Source organism: Onychomys torridus, chromosome 3 (assembly GCF_903995425.1).
Source record: "Onychomys torridus chromosome 3, mOncTor1.1, whole genome shotgun sequence".
Classification (NCBI taxonomy): domain Eukaryota; kingdom Metazoa; phylum Chordata; class Mammalia; order Rodentia; family Cricetidae; genus Onychomys; species Onychomys torridus.
The window spans coordinates 142,661,078-142,683,510 of record NC_050445.1 but is presented as its reverse complement, the minus strand read 5'-3'; the positions used below and the strand labels follow the sequence as shown (position 1 = coordinate 142,683,510).

The 22,433-nt window shown below is 44.5% G+C and overlaps 1 protein-coding gene across 1 annotated transcript in view; it reads left to right on the top strand.

Annotated features, from left to right (window-relative positions):
- Window positions 1-5,099: 5,099 nt before the first annotated feature.
- The window catches only part of LOC118580599 (killer cell lectin-like receptor subfamily B member 1B allele C), a 32,040-nt gene continuing 14,706 nt past the window's right edge, over window positions 5,100-22,433 (top strand). The window contains exon 1 of the mRNA XM_036182424.1: window positions 5,100-5,246. Within this exon, the coding sequence (XP_036038317.1) occupies window positions 5,122-5,246 (125 nt within the window). The 5' untranslated portion in view covers window positions 5,100-5,121. The remainder of the gene's footprint in view (window positions 5,247-22,433) is intronic.

The window sequence follows — 22,433 nt, the reverse complement described above, 5'->3', positions numbered from 1 at the left end:
TTTGGTTGTGAGCCTAGCCTTTAACGGCTGAGCCATCTCTCCAGCCCGACTGCGGCTCGCATTCTTTCCCCCATGTAGTGAGCAGGCGTTGCGCAATCTCGACGCCGCTGGCCATTTTCTCCTTTCCAATTCTAAATAAACCTCATTTTTTCGTGTTGTTCATTAAAACCAAAGACCTGAGGTTAAAAAAACAAACAAAAAACAGACTCTGCCGCGAACATTTCTGCTCCGAGCGGTGCCTGCTGACTTGTTTCGCGTGTGCAGGACTAGAGGAAAGGAACCCAAGGGTCGGGAGGGCTGAGATGGCAGACTGTAGGGAGGGGAGCGTGTCCGGAGAGGAGTGCGGGGTGCGGCCGTGGGCAGGCGCGGGGGTCGGGCGTGTGAGTCGGCGCGTGGGCCAGGGCTTGGGAGCTGCGGTGCGGAGCCGGCGCCTGAGTCCGGAGGAGCTGGTGCGGGTTGAGTGGGGTGGGGACGCGGGCAGCCGAGCGGGATCCGGGTGTAAGGAGCATGGGGAGCGGCCTTGTGGCTGTTGGAGGTGTGTTTGTGGGTGTTGTGTAGCCGCCGATTTCTGTAGAGTTGTTGAAAATTGGAGAAAAAAAAATGTGTATCCCAGGCTGTCCTCGAACTCCAGATCCACCTGCCTCTGCCTCCTTCAGCAAATCCTACCGGCCTGCGCCACCAGAGCCGGCAGTTGATTTTGTACAAATAACCCTATTGAAGCTTTTGTTTGATGACGCAAGCTCATGTGCGTCTAACGGGAGAATTGTTGCACCGGTAGAGCCAACGGTACCTCGTTTTCATCCAAACCCACGTTCTCCACCAGCTTTCCATACACTGCCCGCTGAACTCCCACAACTCTCTGGCCTCACTCCTGCCGCTCCCACTCCAGGGAACCACACTTGCACAATCCCGGAAGGTCCCCTGCCCCGCGACTCCTGCAGGTCACACCGGGAAACCCACTCCGGCACCGCCAGGAAGCTCTGTGCTCAGCCGCAAGTCCCTGCTGTCCAGCGCTCTGCCCCGCAGCCCACGCGTGGACTCGCTAGTCCTCTGCCCTGTCGCCCTCCACATTCACAGCAGATCAGTGAGTGACCGAAAGGAGGCTGCACACGGAGGTGACCTTCCTCAGGGATGACAAGTCTCAAAACTCAATCCTAGGGAACCTGCTGGGACCACCTGCACTTGAGTGCTTGACACTGATTTCCACGTGCGTGACTCCAGGGGAGGCCGGGTCGGGGTGGGAAGAGAACTCGATTTGAAAATAAAACAGTGCGTGGACACCGCTGTTTCTTGCCCAGTGGTGCCCCGTCACCATCACCGGAGCACTCGCCTTCCTTCAGCTCAGGGGATCCCACACTCCCAGCTTTAAGCATCCTTGCCAAGGGTGGGTTAAGGATATCCACCATCTATGCATGCCCTGGACTTGGCTGTAACAAAATGTTAAAAGAATGTTAATAATTTTCAGTCTTTAAGCCCAAGGATAAAGAGTGTGGACAAAAATCCAGTTCTATTGTGTCAGACAGCACGAGGTTGTCAGTTAACACTTAACCATCACCGCTTTGTTGCCTAAAAGGGAAAAATAAAAGAAAAACGTCTTAAGCATGCATTCTGAAATATTAATAATGTATTGTTCTGGATCCGGGAGTCTTTGTCAAAGCATTAAAATGTTAGTGCTGTTCAAAAATGGATTCAGATGCTTGCTTTTCTCTACGGTGCATTAGACATCATCTCTGTGAAAAATACCGGAGGGTTTAAGTGGGAAGCACTTCGGTCCACTCAGTTTCGGAGTCTCAGTCTTGACAAGTTCTTTCTGGGCCCATGGGGGAGGGCACGAGATGGCAGAGCAAAGCTTCCCTCCTAACACTGAGCAGCGAGACTGAGAGCAGATCGGAGGACAAAACACAGCTCCCAAAGAGTACCTCCAGTGTCCTCCAACCATGAGACCCCATCTTAGAAAGCTTCCCTCACTTTTTGATAAGGCTATTAAATTATGGAGCCATGTGGGGATTGATCCATTGGTGGAGGCTGAGCCCTCATGATCCAATCACCCCTCACTTACTGCATCTATCCATCAGTTGAGATCAAGCCTCCCACACAGCCTCTGCAGGGCGCCAGAAATCTAAACACAACAGAGTCCATATTATAGGACTATACCTTTGTGCCCGTGAATTCAAGCATGGCCATGTGACTGCTGCAGTCTACTCAACTAATATCTTACTGCAGGGTATCTTAAGAACCAGGCTGTCCCAAATAATTAATAAAAACATTATGATGGGGCGGGGAGAAAGAAGATGCTTCCATAAGAATGGGGCTATAAGCAAGACGATAGGGCATTTTCTTAACTAGTGATGGGGAGGGCCCAACCCATTGTGGGTGGTGCCATCCCTGGGCTGGTGGTCCTGGGTTCTATAAGGAAGCAGGTTGAGCAAGCCATGGGGAGCAAGCCAGTAAACAGCACTCCTCCATGGCCTCTGCATCAGCTCCTGCCTCGAGGTTCTTGCCCTGCTTGAGTTCCTAACTTGACTTTCTTTGATAATGAACTGTGATGTGGACGCATAAGCAGAATAATAGCTGTCCCCCCAAAGAACCAGGCAGTAATTTGTTGTTTTATCTTCAGCACAGTGGCTTCACCTTAGTCTACTGCTATTTCAGCCAGCAACTGAGACTCTGCAGTTACTGGCCTGCCAGGAATTCTGTTCCCACAGGCACGGCCCTGTCGCTATCTCTAAAGGTAACTTGAACTAAATCTCTATTGTTCTATTTATAAATAAGACTCGAAATTCAAAGGCTGGGATGAAAACCTTGGAGCTCACAACTAGGTAACCCTCTCTCCTTGCTGGTATCTCCGAAAGACCCTGACTTCGGCTCTGCTAAAGCTTAAAATAGCTGGGCCACTCTAAATTACTCCCTACTACTTCCTGTGCTTCTCCTTAACTCTTAACGGATGCCCCGATGCTATATGATTTCTTTCTGTCAACTAGTTGCTAGCTCAGCCTCCTGACCCAAGGTTAATTTTATTTAATTAATACAAACGCAAACTCGGGATCAACAGTGTGATCCAATATCCCCCAGCAGTAATTTCCCTTATTCTCTTTACCAAAGCAGACAAGGTTGCCAAACCCACTAAACCACTCGAGACCCTCTGTCTGTCTTAGGTCTGCCATTCTCTCCCATCTCTGTCTGAGACGACTCCAGACCTGCCATGTCACTTGACTGAAGTCTTGAAAGAAACTGGGTGAGATTAGCTAGCTCAGCTACCCCACCCTTCTGAGCTGCAGGCTGTCATGTAAAGTAACATTTATTGTATTAAATCACTACATTTTTGGAGTAATTCTTCAACTTCAATAAAACCAAATATAACCATCAGAAAAGAACTGTATAACAAAAGGAAATGTAGGATGTGCTAGGAAATGGGGGTTTCAACATGGATTCCAGGAACCAAACTCTGGCAGCCTGTCTTGCAAAGCCAGCATCCTTAATAGCTCAGCCACCTGCTAACCCTCTTCTTTACTTGTGATGAATACAATAGTTTGTTTGGGATTAGGTCCCCCCCACACACACTTTGAAGACATCATTTGAATAAGTTTGTTTTTGTAATTCAAATGAAATAATTGAAGGCAGGTAATGTAAATAAAGAAAACTGCTGGGATTAGAGGCATGTACCACCACAACCCAGCAATAGTTTATTAATTATACAAAAATAGCAAGCTTCCTTGTGACATGATATAATACATTTTGGTCACATTGACCACATCTTCACCCTCACTTCTCTCTCCCCCTTGCGTTTATTCCCCTTCATAAATAATCCTTCTAATTTCATGAAAAGAATTTTCTCTGGTTCATGGTTTTGAAGGCTAATCCAAGAGTAGGTGACCTCATGGGTTTGACCCCTGGTGAAGGGCTCAGGCAAGCAGCATCCCCAGGGAAGAAGCATGTGTGAGATCACGTGTTGGACAGGGATTCTAGAGCAGAGAAGAGCCAGCAAGGGCCTCCCACCAAGCCCCATGTTTCAGCATCCTGATCTACTCAGTGTTGACACAGTATGTCCAGCTTTTTGAAGCTGCAACAGGACAGTGTCATCTCAAAAGTTCATCCTTGAACTCCACAGTATTGTTACACACACACACACACACACACACACACAGAGAGAGAGAGAGAGAGAGAGAGAGAGAGAGAGAGAGAGAGAGACTGTTTAAATCAAGTTTACATATTTGTTGTCTGTGTTTCTAACTCTTCTGGAGCACATGCATCTTGTGGATGTGAGTGTGAATGCAGTGTGGTCCTAAACAGGTAGATGTTCAATCATTCATGTTGATGACAACAGCATTCACAACAGCCATGTGGCCAAAGCAACAGGCAAATTTGTTTATTCCTATTAATGGTTGGTTACCCAGTAAATAATGTATGCATAGGCCCAGAAATTCTTCAGCCTAGGATGGAAGGGCTGTATAGTTTCGCTCACCTCCATACTACCCACACTGAGAAAGACCTGGAAATCCATCACCAAGGAACCACTGCCATCCGTTGTCCTCAGGCCCCAGTAGAAGCACTTCTGCCCTGGTCCTGCTGGTAGCCTGCATCACACATCACCTTTGACAAACCTTAGGAAAGCATGCTCTTAGGAAGTTTGACCACTGGGGAGAATACCAGAGCTGCAGCCCAGGGGTTAGGCTTGACACATAGGAACAGACAAGCATGATGGCTGCCCTGGACAAGAAGAGTTGGCCCTCCACAGAGCTTATGGTGGGATTGCCTACGGATGTCTAGGGAAGGGAGAACTCCATGAGCAACTGAATAGTTTAAGACAGCTGAGCACAAGAGTCTAGAAGAAGGGAAAAGTTGTGGGAGTTCCTAGATAGGTCCTTGGTGGCTTGAAGGAAGTCCATGAATGCCAACAATATTTTTCAAAAGGAGAGAAGGAGTAAGGGAAGGAAAAATAGGAAGATGAGGAGGGGAAGGAGGAGGAGGAGGTTTGGAGTCACCAGCAGCAGCAGTGGGGGAGGAAGAAAACGCACCAGGTCCAGTGACAGTGAAAGAGGTCATCGTGCTAAGTGAACAGAGCAGACACAGAGCACACATCCGAGGGTCATGTGCAGGGTGGGATGCGGAGGGCGCGTGGGGATGCAGATCTCTTTGGCTGGGGTTCGCTGTGAGCCCCACTCTGCGAGCCCTGAAGGTGATGTCAAGATGACCAGGCAGAAGAGAGATGGTGCAGAGAAGACGGAGAAGTGTGGCTCTCTGTGTCTGTGAGTGTCTGTGAGCACTGGAGTGGTGCTGGCTTGAAGACAGCTTTCAAACCAGTTAACAGAGATAGACGGATAATTTCAGGGCAGCTAAATCAATAGTAAGGCTGGTCTTTCAGGAGTAAATGAGGGAGAGTTTCAGCGACTAGCCATAGGATTTCCTTTTTTTGTTTTTTGTTTCTTGAACTTTCTACCTTCCTTCCCTCCCCTCCTTAAGATTGCTGTTTGTACACAAGCTGTCCGTGTACTATTGGTGGTGCGAAGTAAGACAAAAAAGGTGGCTGGAGAGACAGCCGTGGGTGCTGGGAACCGAACTCTTATATTTTTGGTTGTGAGCCTAGCCTTTAACGGCTGAGCCATCTCTCCAGCCCGACCGCGACTCGCATTCTTTCCCCCATGTAGTGAGCAGGCGTTGCGCAACCACAACGCCGAGGGCCATTTTCCCCTTTCCTGTTCTAAACAGACTTCATTTTCTTGTGTTGTGCATTAAAACCAAAGACCCGAGGTTAAAAAAACAAACAAAAAACGGACTCTGCCGCGAACATTTCTGCTCCGAGCGGTGCCTGCTGACTTGTTTCGCGTGTGCAGGACTAGAGGACAGGAACCCAAGGGTCGGGAGGGCTGAGATGGCAGACTGTAGGGAGGGGAGCGTGTCCGGGGAGGAGTGCGGGGTGCGGCCGTGGGCAGGCGCGGGGGTCGGGCGTGTGAGTCGGCGCGTGGGCCAGGGCTTGGGAGCTGCGGTGCGGAGCCGGCGCCTGAGTCCGGAGGAGCTGGTGCGGGTTGAGTGGGGTGGGGACGCGGGCAGCCGAGCGGGATCCGGGTGTAAGGAGCATGGGGAGCGGCCTTGTGGCTGTTGGAGGTGTGTTTGTGGGTGTTGTGTAGCCGCCGATTTCTGTAGAGTGGTTGAAAATTGGAGAAAAAAAAAAAATGTGTATCCCAGGCTGTCCTCGAACTCCAGATCCACCTGCCTCTGCCTCCTTCAGCAAATCCTACCGGCCTGCGCCACCAGAGCCGGCAAGCACGAGCTTCGCTAACTTGATAGTTGAAGCTTGTCCTTGATGACGTAAGCCGCCGGATATGTTTCTACTTCCTGGTCTGAAAAATAACTAAAAACTGGGGGCTCCAACAAGGCCCCCACTCTCCTTCTCTTCAATCCCACACTCTTCATCCGGTTCATGAACTTCAACTCCCCAGTCATTTTACTGACACTGTTGGTTCTTGCGGGTCCTTCCCCTGCGTGCCACACCTCCTTCAAGGAGCCCAGGAGCGAAGGGCGAGCACCCCATCTACCCCTCCCCGCAGCTTTATGCTTCGTTGCAGGGGTGGGTTCAGAATATCCACTCTTCTTTACATGCCCTGGACCAGACTGGAGCAATGTCAGGAATGTTAGCAGCTTTTAGAGCGTTAAGATGAAAGATTCTGTTTGAGAACAGAATTCAGTATTCATCAGTGTTTCGGAGATAGCGTGGGGTTGTTGCCTTCGTTTTGTTTTTCGTTGCTTTGGTAAAATATCCTGACAAAGGAAACTTAAGGAAAGACAGGTTTATTTTGGTCCACACTTGAAGGCACGGTCAATCAAAGTAAAGGCAGCCAGAGCTTAAAGTGGTTGGTAACATCACATCCAGTCAGGAAACAGAAATGTGCGCTCAGCTAGCGCTCCCCCTCTCTCCCTCCCTCCCTTCCTTCTCTCTGTGTCTCTGTCTCTGTCTCTGTCTCTGTCTCTGTCTCTCTCTCTCTCTGTGTCTCTCTCTCTGGTTGTCTCTCTGTGTCTCTCTCTCTCTGGTTGTCTGTCTCTCCCTCCCTCCCTCTGTCTCTGTCTCTCTCTGGTTGTCTGTCCTCCCTCCCTCTGTCTCTCTCTGTGTCTATGTCTCTATGTCTCTGTCTGTCTTTCTCTTTGTGTCTCTCTGTCTCTCTCTTTGTGTCTCTCTCTGTCTCTCTGTCTCTGTCTTTCTCTCTGTCTCTGTCTCTCTGTCTCTCTGTCTCTCTCTGTGTCTCTGTCTCTGTCTCTCTCTGTGTCTCTCTGTCTCTCTGTCTCTCTCTGTCTCTCTCTGTCTCTGTCTCTCTGTCTCTGTCTCTCTGTCTCTCTCTGTCTCTCTCTGTCTCTCTGTCTCTCTCTGTCTCTCTCTGTCTCTGTCTCTCTGTCTCTCTGTCTCTCTCTGTCTCTGTCTCTCTGTCTCTGTCTCTCTGTCTCTGTCTCTCTGTCTCTCTCTGTCTCTGTCTCTCTCTCTCTGTCTCTGTCTCTCTGTCTCTCTGTCTCTCTCTGTCTCTGTCTCTCTGTCTCTCTGTCTCTCTCTGTCTCTCTCTGTCTCTCTCTGTCTCTCTCTCTCTGTCTCTGTCTCTGTCTCTCTCTGTCTCTCTCTGTCTCTGTCTCTCTGTCTCTCTGTCTCTCTGTCTCTGTCTCTGTCTCTGTCTCTATCTCTCTGTCTCTCTCTCTCTGTCCTCCCCCCCATGGTCCTGCCCACCATCGAGCTGGGTCCTCCACGTGCATCAAATGCATTCTCAGAGCTACCCACCCTTAATCGGGATAAGCCCTCCCCCGGGTGCCCTGGGCCTGGCAGTAGCGGCCCCAAGGCAGAAGCAACAGCCGAGTAGTCAGTACCCGACGCTTTGAAAGCAACCGGGCAATGCCTGGTTGACAGTTAAAGAAGCTGTGGAACAGTCTGAGGGAGGCCAAGATCAGAAGAATGAGGAAGACAGCAGGACGAGGACAAGAGAGAGCAGGAAGGGGAAGCTGGAGGGTGAACGCCACGGGGAGCTACCGAGACTTCACAGACAAAGGCCCGGGACGAGACTGTCACAGAGGCTTCTGCCCAGGTCCAGGCACTTGGGGCCTGAATGCGTGTGGCTTGCCCCTCCTCTAGCCTCGGGATGCGCTTGCACTCATGTGCACATACCCACACAGAAATATGAATAATTAGAAGTAAAAAGTAACAGGGCTCTTACAGCGTATATCAATGCTTCTACAATATTAAAATGTATTTAATAATGTATTTTATTAAATGTACTTTTAAAATGTCTTCTTCCATTTTGCTCCTTCAGAGGTAACATGTAGATCTGAGGTTTAGAGACTATTTGCAGGTATGTATTTTGTGTATTCACCACAAATATTTAATGATAGATGACATAGAAATCTGTTTATGTAAATTTCTATCTTCCCAGTCACAGAGATCTGCCTGCCTCTGCTTCCTAGTGCTAGGATTAACAGCATGAGTCACTATGCCTGGAGGGAAGAAATTTTTAACTCTATCTGTCCCCACAGACTTGGGCAAGTGTTATCAGCCTGATAATATGCTAATGGTTAGCATGCCTGCCAGCCATAATTACCAAGCCAAAGCCTCTTGGCTGCTACCTTGGGACTTTCTGTGCTTTATGTAGATTCTTTAACTTTCGCCTCCATCCCTAACACCACAGCTATCTATGTAACACCAGGCAAGCATCTACTCCAACTTAGACTTTGAATTATGGAGATGCAGCGTTTTGCTTTACATTTGCTGCTGCCAAGCTTATGCCGTGCACTTGAATCTCATACTTCTGCTTTTGCATAGGGCTCTCTCAACAAGTGAGATGAAGGGGTAACATGAATGAATGTTCATTAACAACGGACAGATTGAACTGGTTCCCTTCTAACAAGGGAGCCACGTTGCTTCCTAAAAGGGGAACTGAGCATTTTAACTTCCAGCAGCTGTCTTATTCCCATCAACAACCTTTGTTTTTGATAACACAAAATTATGTCAGCCATATTATTCTAAAAAATAAAATAAACGCCATTATTAGGTAGGGACAAACAGCTTTTGGTTTTGTGTGTGGCTTAGGGTGTTCATTTGTTTGCTTGTGTTTAAGAAAATGTCTCATTACAATGACCCGGCATATGAAACTCACTATGTATCTCTGCCTGCCTTTGCTTCAGAGTGCTGGGATTAAAGGCATGAGCCACTACACCCAATGGGAAAAGAATTTTAACTCTTCCTATCCCCCACAGACTTCAGGCAAATGTTATTGGCTCATTAATACATGTGTTGACATGCCTGCAACCCATGATTACGAAAGTCTGTTTCTAAGGAGATCTTTGTGGTTGGTATTTCCTGTGAAAAAAACAACTGACCTACTTTTGTTTCCAGTTACGAGCTCTGTAACTGGAATAGCAACATGTTTAGCTGGTGTTTTGTTTTGTCACGATTTTGAAATTTTTCCAAGTGTTGGTGTAATTTTATTACAGAGTAAGTTAGAGAACAGCACTTTTCTATTTGAATGAAATTTGCATTTAAAGTCTTAGGCTTATCAGTAGTTTCACTTGGTGTCTAGAAGTCATAATTTTTTGGGTCCTGGCCTGCATATATAAATACCTATACATTTGTTTTATGGCCCAGTCATATACACACAAAAAATCATTTTCAGGCAAATGCAACGGACTGTTTAAGGTGAGCGGGACATGTTATGAACTGAATTAGGTTCTCTGCTCCCCTAAACCACAAGAAGATGACTTAGGTCACTCTAACCTGATAACACCTCCCTCAGTCACTGCCACTTTCTCACCTTAACCCTTTCCCTGTCCTGATACTTCCTTCACTACAACAATCTGTAATGACAAAAGTTTATTACATTTATGGTCTATGGTTTATTTTCATACTAGAAGATCTCCAATTAAATCTTCAACTCAAACAGGGATAAAGCTGCAAGTCCTAATCTTACAAAAACTATATTAACTTACTATAAACTGTTAAAGATAATTAAAACATACAAGTTAATTATCAGTTACCTCAAAAATAATCATATTCTTTAATATATTCATAAATATACTTATAATCATGATTAATTATAGAAATAAGCTTCATTTAGCATATATATGTATATATGTATATGTTTTCAAAGTTGAGCCTTGAAACAAAGTTTATCTAGTCCAGGTATACTTAATAGATAAAGGTTCTCAAACTTCTCAGAGACTTGATGAATAAGGCATTTTAAATGTTCAGTAAAAGCTTCCCACAATAAACAGAGATACCACCACCACTACCACCACCTGCCACCAACAAGAAAACTTTAAGGTCTCCAAGGAAAACAGATAAAACACTACACCAATGAGTCCACCTGGACTGTGGTAATGCTAACCACTAGGAAAACTGCCCCATGCCTCATCTGCTACCAGGATCCTGCGCATACTGTGGACACTTTTGGATTGACTGTTGTACCCTGCCTTGCCAAAATAAAGTTAATTTTCCCAAGTTCTTCCTCTCCAGGAAACATTCAGACCTGAGTCTGACCAACCAAAAGCCTGTAGCTCTATGAGGCAACTGAAGATTAAACAAACACTGCGCTTTTCCGACAATTGATGATTGACTACTGCATCTATAACACAAGCCTCAAATGACTGTCTAAGCAAGCCTCTGTCATTATAATTGATAGAAAAACCACTTAAATTATACCTGCTACTCAAATTTATCCCTCACAGGTCTCTGATGACTAACTGTAGCTTTAACAACAGCAACACCTAGCTGCCTGGTCAGTCCGTTTCATATATACAGTTTATCTTGCTGACAGGCTTTACTCTAACAAAAATTTAAAGTTTCTAAAGGTTATGACAAACGGACAAGTAAGTTATGTAGGTCAAGGAAAATTAATAATACAAGGTATGCAGGTCCAAGTTATGACAGTACTGTTAAGATCTGAAGATATGAAAGCTTAAGTCAGTCATAAAAGTTTGAATAAGCCATTTACAGGTCTAATCAAGTAATTTCAAGTATATGAAAAGTTGTTTCGATTTCTATCCCTCTTTCTGTGTTAACCCCTCTCCATCACCCATAGTCAGAATACATAACTAGTCTTCCAGACCCCTCCAGACTCCTCCTTTAACTTGCTCCTTCACAGTTTTTTTCTCCTCATTCCCTCATGCCCTATACCCTTACTAGGAAAGAATTTCCTCTCCAGAATTGACATAAAGTTTGCCTGCTAGCCCAACCCATAAACACCTCACTTCAGACCACCTTGCCCATCCCTGCTTTCATAGCCAATTTCCTCTGCTCATGGTTCCCTGAATATTCAATCCTAGTACATCCTCTATCCCAAGCTCCTTCGGCCCCACACCCCATGAACCTCTCCCTCCCATTAATAAACAGTTCTTTAAACTCAGAAAACACTTCCTTTCAGCTCCAGATCTCCCCGTTACAGATCTATATACATCTTTCCGCCCTTACACTTCCAAAATACATAAACACTTCCTAAGACTGACCTTTGCCCCTGCAGGCCACCTCTCCCAAACTCTAGAAACTACCACAGCTGACCTCCCTGTCTGTATGCTCTTGTTACAGCCCCTCAGCTCACCACTAACTCTAACAAATTCACTCTGGGACCCCCTCTTGTGGAGTATTATTTTAACTAGGCGAAGATGTGTTACATTTGTTTGTGCCGCGGGACATTACTTTAACTGTGTAAAGGTGTGTTTATGCTGCATTTGTTTAAGGATGTAGAGCTGGGTTCTTGTATCTGTTGCACCTTTCCTGCCTGATTGGTCTAATAAAAAGCTGAATAGCCAATAGCTAGGCAGGAGAGGGATGGGTGGGGCTGCCAGGCACAGAGAATAAATAGGAGGAGGACTCGAGGCGAGAATAAGGCACCCAGAGCCAGAAGCCAGAAAGCCGACAGACAGACAGACAGACAGACAGACAGACATAGAGAAGCAGTGAAAGTGAGATATACAGACTTAAGAAAGGTAATAAGCCCTGAGGCAGAGGGTAGATGAAGAGAAACAGGTTAATTTAAATTAAAAAACTAGCCACCCGTTAAAGCACACGCCTTTAGTCCCAGCCCTTGGGAGGCAGAGCCAGGCAGATCTCTGTGAGTTCGAGGCCAGCCTGGTCTACAGAGCAAGCTCCAGGACAGGCTCCAAAACTACATGGAGAAACCCTGTCTCGAAAAACCACACATACAAAAAAAAAAAAAAAAAAGCTTTCAAAACTAATAAGTCTCTGTGTCATGTTTGGAAGCTGATTGGTGGCCCAAAAGAAAAAGCCTGGTACAATCCCCTCTCCCGATCTATTCCCACCAACATCTCCCTCTACTCCTAAATCTCGTCCACCGTCTCGTATTCCATCCCTGCAAGCTTCTCTGATCAAATATTCGTCACTCACAGTCCTTACCTGTCCTCGATCGATCCTTCCACACTCTCCCCTTTCCTCAGTGTTCCCCAGATCCTCTGCACTCCGGTCCCAAACTCTCAAAGACCTCCTCCCCACCCCTCTCAGACACTTGATCTAAGTCCCCCTTTCGGAACCAAAGCCAAGTTCTCTCAACCTTGCGCAACAACTTCAGAAGCCTGTTACAGACCATCCCTCTCACCATTGGCCTCCTCAATCATCCGTGTTCCTAAAACATTTCAATCTCAAAACCTACCGAAGCACCCGGAAAGGTGATTCTGGTGTAACAAAAGCCTCTCAGATTGTATTCTCCCAAACACAACCTGCTTTTGACAGTTGTTCCCCAATTAACTTAGTATAGCAAATCTAAATTTTCCGGGCTCCTCTCAAGAACTCTCAAACTCCAGATAAATACTCTTGCCAACCAACAACCTAAGTTTTCCTGCCCATAGCCTATTCCTGAGGGTGGGACTTCTGCCCCTTCCCCTGGGATTTCTGCCCCTTTCCCGGGTCTTGGGACTCCTCTTCCCAACAACCAGGACCACAAACTTAACAGTTCCAAATGTACATACAAGATCATTTTTTTCCCTAAATTCCTTAACTTCACCTCTGTCCCTAGTCTATCTATCCCATCAGATTTCAAATCAACCACAGACTGAACTTCAACAGCTCAGGATCTCCATCCTGGTGTGGCCTCACAGAGTCTTCAGTTTGTCTGGTTCAGTAAAGTGAACCTTTTAGGGTTACCCCAGGCTGAAAGTAAGGGGTTAGAACACAGACACACACTGGAGGAGACCGCATGGAGAAATGAGAGGCAGCCTTGCGAACCCACGGGAGAGGCCTCAGGAAACCCTGCCAGCCCTCTGTAGACTTTAGCTTTCAGAACTCTGAGAATGCACATTTCTCTTGTTTAAGCTGTCTAGTCTCTAATGCTTTTTAAAGCAAGCCTGAACTAATACAGAGAGTGATCCATATCTGCTCGCCAGTGCAAATGGTACTTCAAGGTCACAGATAGAACAGATATCCCAGGAAAGGCTTTCATTTAAGTCATGAAATGATTCTACCATACCACAAATTATTATAAATCTTTTATGTACAAACCTGAAGGAACACAGAAGAAGGAAGGGTTAAATGTATTTTTAAAAAAATAAAAACTTATTTCTGAGACAGGGTCTCACATTGTAGCCCAGGCAGAGTTATACAGCTTAGGCTGGCCTTGGAATTTACAGAAATCTTGTCTCAGCCTCCCCACTGCCTGTATTGATAGAATTATATCACACCTGGCCATTTTTATGGAATTCTGAAGCACCAAGACAAAAAACAACTAGAGTCTAATGAATGAGAAGCCAAGAGATGACAACCCACAGCCACAGGTTAAGAGTTTACCCAAGAAAGCAGTGTTTTCCAATTACACAAATTTGGTAGGACTCAGTCTTTTGTAATCACACTTGAGTGATTTAGTCGTGCACAGGGCTCAAGTGCAGCATGAGCTGATGCAAACTGGAGAAAACAGACAATCTTCAATCATCAAGATGCTCACTCGCTCTCCAGTCTCTACCATTCTCTCAGTTTCTTCAGTGACTGACTGCTTGACAATTTTATAGATGAGGAAACAAAACAAAACAAAACAAAACCCAGAAGAGTCCACTGAACACATGGTCCTCACATCTCCGTTGTCAGGGCTGGTGTTCTCTCTTCTCTTCTTTTATTTGTTATCACCCAATACTACACCTGAGTTACAAAAATTCACTGCTGAAATTTTCTATGGTGGAAAAAGTGTATAATATAAAATTTACAACCCTATTAACAGGCTGACAGAATGGAACTGTTAAGTGTATCTATAACCTCATGAAACAGGTTTTGTGGTTTGTTTTTTAGCCAGGATCTCATGTAGCCTGGGATAGATTATCTTGGATTTCCTTCTCCAAACCCTGACACCCTTCACTTTCTGTCTCTATGAATTCACCATCTCTAAGTGCTTCCCATAAGTAAGACCACACAGTGCTTGACATTATGTAAATGGCTTCTTTCACTTAGCATGATGCTCTCTGTAGTAGATATCTGTTCTATCTGTGACCTTGAAGTACCATCCCTAGAGATGTAGCAGATAACTGTCCTACCCACCTATGACCTTGAAGTACCTGCTCCTGGGGCGTGGCCTTGGGGTTACCCTTAAGACCTGAGATGTGCATACACCTGGCTCTTCTCTCCCTCTTGGGCTTGGATGTTGGGACTGACTCAGGAGGAAGAACAGCGTGTGGCAGAACTATACCTCGGCCTTCCAGGACCCTACAAGAAATCTCCCATACTGTAGTGAGTCTTTCTTCCTAATAAATGTTACCCTTTAAGCAGACTCTGTGGACCTCTTGTATTAGTTCTCAGTTCATCCATATTGGCACATGTGTCCAAATTTCTTCTCCTTTGAGGCCAAGTCAATTTCCTTGTGTAGACACAGTATTTTGTCCCTTCATCCACTGATGAACAATATGGGCTTGTCCATATTCTGGCTCGTGTGAGCACTACGTCCTTGAACAAGGGTGTGCAAATAGCTCTTTTATTTGTCTTTAGTCTCTTTGTGGGACCACAGATACAAGCACACAAATTGTTTCTCAAGTACAAGGTCAAGACACAGGCATCAGTGTCTAGTGAGGACCTTTATACTGCATCCTTACATGTGAAAGGGATGAAAAGGCAGAAGGATGAATGCTGCGTCCCCACACAGCAGTAAGGAGAAAAACAAGAAGACTGTGAACGAGGTTTGTTCCATTTATAAAATCCATTCATGAGGGTACAGTACTTGTGGCTTAATCCCTTCATCCTTAACAGAATTTCCACCACGGGCTCAATTGCAAGCATGAATTTTGAGAGACACAAAATAAAATTATAACAGAGATCCTGTTTTCCGTACTAGAAGACTCACCACACTGTTTTCCACAGGGGTGGCACTGTCCTGCTTCTCCAACAATGATGTATAATGCTTTCAACTCCACATTCTCACCCACACTCAACATCCTTTCATTTTCTTAGGGGGAAATTGCTTGCTTGAGAGTAGTCATCCAATGGATAGATAGCAGGTGATCCCTTGGTGTGATTTTAACTCTCAAGTCACAGGGTTTGCTTGTGCAGTGCCTGGGGCTTTATCTCAGGTAACCAGGTGAAGGAAGTGCAGAATTAGACCTTTAGTGTGCTGGTGAGGTGCCCAGAGAGGCAAATGTGCTAAGGGTGTTGGTGACCTTCTGCCTCCGACCGTGAGCTCGTGTTTCTTCACTATTTCCTCTGTCTTACAAGGAAGGATTGGTCAGACAGAGCAGCTGAGGTTGGCCGCTTCCCTTTTTCACCTAGAAAGCTAGAGTGGGCTGAAACTGACATTTACCTTTTCTGTGAGGAAAGTGGAGCTGGTGGAGTTGGCTGTCTCTTGTCCCTGGTCTGGTAGGCTAAACCTCCGGCCACTTGGGTTCTGGGCTCCTCCCTTTTCTGAGAGCAGACATCTGTTGGGAAGAGCAGAGGGCTCTGTCGTCTTTTTTTTTTTTTTTTTTTTTTAATATAATAGTTTCTCTTCCCTATGTTCTTAAGGTTAATTTTGTGTGGTGGTTACTATGAAAACTAGGACAAGTTCCTGGAGGCCAGTATCACAAACTGTGGTTGCCTTCCCTGTTGCTAGTAACTACAAAGTTAACCACACTAAGTCCACGCACTCTGTTGATGGCAGCTGAGGTTTGCTGGTTCTGGCTCCCTCATAGGAAAGACAGAGCCTGAATCTCTGCTCTCAAGAGCTATGGTTCCTGCCCTCCTTCTTCCGTCTCTCCAGGGCTGAGGGCACATCTTTGCCCTGTGTCCTCACCTCTCTTGCACAGCCTAGAAGAGCTGGTTCACCTTGGTGTTTGTGTGAGATGAACTGGAAATGTCCGGGCTCCTTCATGCAGATCTAGAAACCAAGAGTCATTCCTCAATGTGTTTTCATCTTAATCCTTATGATGGTTAGTGAGGTTTGCAACCTTTCACCTGCTCCTTGGGAAACTATGCTGCTGTGATATTTAACCTTCATTGTTAGCTTGCTAAGATTTAGATACAAATGCCTAAGATGTTAGGAAAGCACATCTCTGAGTGTCAGTGTGGACATGTCCAGACACCATTACATTGTGAGGGCTCTAACATAATTAACGGATTAATCCTTTGCAGTGTTTCACTTTGGGCTCTCCCTATATGCTCACGGCCCTTTTCTCTGCTTTGTGGACCACCTTGTCACCTGTGACATTTGTCATTAAAAAAACCTTTAAGGTTCACATAGTCTCGTTTGTCTATTTTGCTTTTGTTGCTGATGTGTTTGATATTATTCCCAAGAAGTTTCTATTAATGTCCTGAATAAATTCCCTATATATTTTCTTACAGAAATTTAATAATTTTAGGTTCATATTTAGGTATCTAATCCATTTTCAGTCTATTTTTGCATATGGTATAAATTAAGAGTCAAAGTTCATTCTTTGTGTATAGACATATAGCTTAATATTACTTAATATTATTAATTAATATTTAGTTACTTAATTATTTAATATTATTAATATTACTCATTGAGGGCTGGAGAGACGATTCAGCAATTGATAGCATTTTGTTGCTCTTGCAGAGGACTTGAGATAAGTTCCCAACACTCACATGGCAAATTCATATCTGCCTGCAGCTCCAGGGCCAGGGGATCCAATGCCCTCTTCTGACCTCCACAGCCCCCTGCACCCACATACACATAAATATTAAATACCCAGGCACATACACATAAATAAATAAAAATAAGATATTGTGCATTGACGAGACTATTTTATCCAAGTGGGCACATTTGTCAAGCTCATTTGACCGTACACGTGGGCATTTATCCGTCCTGTCTGTTCTGTTTCTTTCTCTTGATCTATGTGTCTTTATGCTAGTAGAATTTTCTTAATATGGATAACAAAGACTTTCTCAAATAAGTCAGCATGCGTCCTCCAACCTTGTAGGCTTCCAAAAGTGCTTTGAATGTAGTGTTGAATCTTAAAATTCTGTTTATTAAGGGAACAATTTGATATTTCCTCAAAAGAGATCGTTCTTAGGATTATGATGGATGGAGATTGCTTCGAATCTGTAGATCACTTTGTTAGTATAGTCATCTCAACATATCAAAGCCAACCATCTCATTAATCCAAGATTTCCTTTATTAGAGTGTGCTTAATTTCATCCAGCATGTTTTATGGTGTTTGCTATATAAGTCCTTCTCATCTGTACCTGGGTTTATTCCTCATTATTTTAGTCTCTTTCGTGACATTATGGATGGAATTGTTCTCTTAATTTTCTTTTTGACTTTCTTGTTAGAAGTGGAGTACAGAAAGGTGACTAATGTGTTATTTCTGAATGCTCATGACTTCCCCTCCCTTGTTCTTCTCTCACTGACTCCTTTCATACTTCATTATTTCTTACAGTGCTATGCTTTGATTTGCGTCTTACTTTCTGTTGCCTCTGTTCTGTATGGTTGGAATGTGCCCATGGGCTCCCCGTGTATTTGAATGTGGTCCTCAGTTGGTAGACTACTTAGGAAGGATCAGGAGGTGTGGCCTTTCGGAGGAGGTGTGTCACTGGGGTGGGCTCTGAGGTTTCCAAAGTCCACACCAGGCCCATGATGGAAATGGACTCATTCTCTGAAGCTGTAAGCAAGCCCCAATTAAATGCTTTCTTTTATATGATACCTTAGTCATGGCGTCTTAGTTAGGGTTTTATTGCTGTGAAGAGACACCATGACCACAGCAACTCTTATAAAAAAGAAACATTTAATTGGTGCTTGCTTACATTTGGCGGTTTAGTCCCTCAGTGTCATGGCAGGAAGCATGGTGGCATGCAGACAGACATGGTGCTGGAGAACTAGCTGAGCAGTCTACATCTGGATCCAAGGCAGCAGAAGTGACAGTGACACACTGGCCAGGCTTGAGCTTCTGAGACCTTTTTTTTTTTTTTAAAGATTTATTTATTTATTATGTACACAGAAGAGGGCGCTAGATCTCATTACAGATGGTTGTGAGCCACCATGTGGGTGCTGGGAATTGAACTCAGGACTTCTGGAAGAACAGTCAGTCAGTGCTCTTAACCTCTGAGCCATCTCTCCAGCCCCAGCTTCTGAGACCTTAAAGCCCACCCCCGGGTGACACACCTCCTCCATTAAAGCCACACCCACACCAACAAGACCACACCTCCTAATAGTGCCACTCCTTATGGGTCTATAGGGGACATTTTTATTCAAATCACCAGTGTCTTTTGACAGCAATAGAACAATCAGACACTATATGTATTAGCTTTGTGGTTACCACTGCAATTACATAATGAAGCTTCTTTTAAGAATTATTAAAAATTACCATTTAAATTTAAAGAATGTGGGTACACATGCAGAGGTCAGAGGACAACTTGCAAGAGCTGATTCCCTCTTTTCACATGTGGGTTCCCAGCATGCATCTTAGACTCAGGCTTGATGGCAAATGCCTTTACCCACTGATCCATCTTGTCAATTCCTGTATAAAGCTTCTTAAAGATATAGAATTCTATTTTAAAATAGTATTAGCTTAATTTCAATCACAAACACTCCATTATGTTGCAGTTTTTTTCACTCAAGATTTGTTATTGATGTTAAAGTATTATATACACATTGCACACAATTATACCTGCTTTTTCACGTTTGTTTGTGACTTAAAAATCTATGTACCAGTATTAGAGTAGCCTGTGTTGCTGTGGGTGTTGAAAACTTTGTGTGACTGTTTTTCTCCTCACTGTCCTTTCACTTTGAAGACCTCTGGGTTGTCTCTTGGACAGCAGGTCCAGTATTAATAAACTCCTTCAGATTTTGAATATTTGGGAAAGTCTCAGTTTCTTCTTCACTTTTGAAGGATAATTTTGCTGACTGCAATATTTTTGGTTAAAATGAATTTTTCACCACTTGAAGACATCTGTATGAGTCAGTTTGCTGCAGTTATTATGAAATAATTGAGATCAGAATATCTGGAAAGAAAAGTAGCTCATCATTTTTTCCACTTTCTATTAGAAGGTATTAAGTGGACAGCATAATGGTTTTCTCCGTGACACGTTGACACATGCTTGTACCATGTCTTGACCCACGGACACCCTGTCACCTTCAGTGGCTCCCCTCTTTTTCTCCCATCCTTCTTCTCCTTCATGAACATTCCATCTTCTGCTTTCATGAGAAGAAATTTGTTTTGCTCACGTGTTTGAAAAGTACCAAACTCCCTTGACCCTCAGTGAGCATTTCATTTCTGCTATTGTAGTTTTTCATTCCCAAAGTCTGTTTGGTTCTATTACAGTTCCCGTGTCCTTGTTGGCAGGTGATTTTCCTTCCTTGTGTCTCACTTTGCTGGGTCCCCGCTGCTGTTATTGGTGATGTCCATCAGCTCATCAAAACTCCTCCTGAAGAAGTTCATACATTGGTGATGCTCTAATCTATAAAGTGTCCCTTCCTTTCTCTGGCTGGGCCATCTTTCCCTGTTTTTGTTTTGTTTGTTTGTTTGTTTGTTTTTGTATCTGTTTTGTAAATTTTTCCATGATTTTGACATTTGAAATTTCACTCACCTCTCCTTGTCTTTTTTAAATTATTAAATTATTTTTATTTTATTTCATGTGTGAGGGTGTTTTACCTGCATGTATGTCTGCACACCATGTGAGCACTTGGTGGCCAGAGAAGCTAGAAGAGGGTATCAGGACCCTTGGGACCAAGTGACAGACAGTTTTGAGCTGCCTGGTGCGTGCTGGGAATCAAACTCTGGAAGAGCAGCCAGTGCTCTTAACCTCTAAAGCATCTCTCCAGCCCCCTTTATCACTGTTATTTGTGTAGCCTCTTTTTTATTTCTTCACATGCAAGAGTAATGCTCATATTTCACTGTTTTTCTACACATTCTAACTTCCAAGAAAGCTTACCAAGGAAAAAAAAAAAAAAAAAAAAGAGTACACTGGGCTGTGGCGGCGCACGCCTTTAATCCCAGCACTCGGGAGGCAGAGGCAAGTGGATCTCTGAGTTCGAGGCCAGCCTGGTCTCCAAAGCGAGTTCCAGCTACACAGAGAAACCCTGTCTCGGGACAAAAAAAAAAAAAAAAAAAGTGGAAGAGTTCAATAACAAAGCAGGCTACCACTAGGAAGCTTGTCTTTCTTAATCTTTGAGATTTTCAATATGACTTTAACTACAGCCACTTTAAAATTTGGTATCAGGGTTTGGAGAGATAGCTCAGCAGATAAGAATGATGTAGCAAGCCAGGTGTGGTCCCTGGAACACCTTGAACCCCAGCATCCAGAGGAGAGGACAAAGGAGGATCACTGGAGCATGTTGGTTTCCAGACTGTCTGAAAACACAGACAAAATCAATGCTAGGTCCAGAAGAAACCCTGCCTCAAAGGAGGAAAGAATGTCTCACACTCTCCTCTGGTCTCCGGGCATGCACACGGTGTGTACATCCTCAAACACATGCACACATGCCACACAAACATATACTATATTCACACGCATGTATAAACACATACACCTACATGGATAAATAAAAGTCAATAAAATCCAGGATCACGTACACCCATTCACCATTTGAATTCTTTGGATTTCACATCACATCATATATACTTAATATCACATTTTACTCTCTCTCGCACACAAATACACATCCACTTACCCTCCTTATATTTTATGGCAACAAGATCAATATAATCCTGAAATCCGACAGTGAAACTATCATTTGGGCAATGAGGTGGCCAGACGACTTCAATAGCCAGATGCATCCCCGGGTGTTAATTCTCAGGAGGGTTTTATTTTTATCTGTACAATGATGGCTACATAAGAAAACATTCGTTGTAAAAATAACTGTGTGGTAGTTGGTGTGGCTCCTGTCACTCCATCACAGGAAAAGTGGTCTATCAGCTGCATGGAACACACAGACCAATGGCGATGTATTTGGTTGTTATTTTTAGTTTCTCTACGCTTTGTGGCTTCGAGGCTTTTGGGAGCACCTGCTGATGAAAATACCTCCCCTCGAATCTCCTGCATTTAATAAGGCCATTGCAGATCCATCAGAGTCAGGCTTCAGAACTTGTTAAATTTCAATGTTGGGCCTGTAGAGAGGACTCAGTAGTCAAGAGCACTGTCTGTACTCCCAGGTCACAACCACAGATCAGCAACACACATAAAATATTCGAGGAAGACTAAAAAGAAAATCCTTCAATGTCCTCAAAGCTTCAGTTTTCATCAAAATACAGCTTCAGATTCTCTTTACTCTGTTGATCTGTCTACTACATCACCGTAGTCACCGACCACAGGAATGTTTGCTTAAGCATGGTCCAAGACCCACCTCAAATATGTGGAATGTTCTTCACATACTTACCACTGAAAGCTAGGGATATCTTGGAATGGGAGGGACATTATGGGACAGCAAAATGAATTATTAATAAACTTTCAGATGATCCTTATATAAACTAAAGCCTGAGGACCTGATGTATATAAAATTTATCTATACTAAAGGTTCAACACTGGTTGAAATCAGCACTCTTTGTCTACCAGAGGATTTAGTAATCTGAGTAAAAGAAATATGTAGAATCACTCAAGATGGACAACTCTGGAAAATCTTGTCCACTTATTGAAACTTTAGGTTTCGATGGAGCATGAGGCAGAAGCCCAGGCCTGGCGTTGAGTGATGACTGCCATCGAACAGTGACAGCTGGTGAAGATCCATGGAGTCACTAAGTGTGCTGTGAGACCCTCCCTTTGTAATCATCAGTGGTCTTGGGGAATGAGGGTGTGCCCTGTGTTGTGAAAGCACACAACCTGTCTACGGGAACTCACAGCCAGCAGACTGCTGCCAGTGTTACATAATTGTGAGCACCTGATACAATTCCACTCTGACCACAGAAAGTGGCTTTAAGGAAATCCTTGCTTTTCTTCTTCTTTTTCACTTGTGATATGAGAATATCTGACTCGGTGGCATGTGTAGTCCTTGTTCTAAGGCCCTGGGTCTGGAAATCGTTAGAGAGGTTAGCATGTGCCATAGACCTGTGTCCTCCACTCTCCG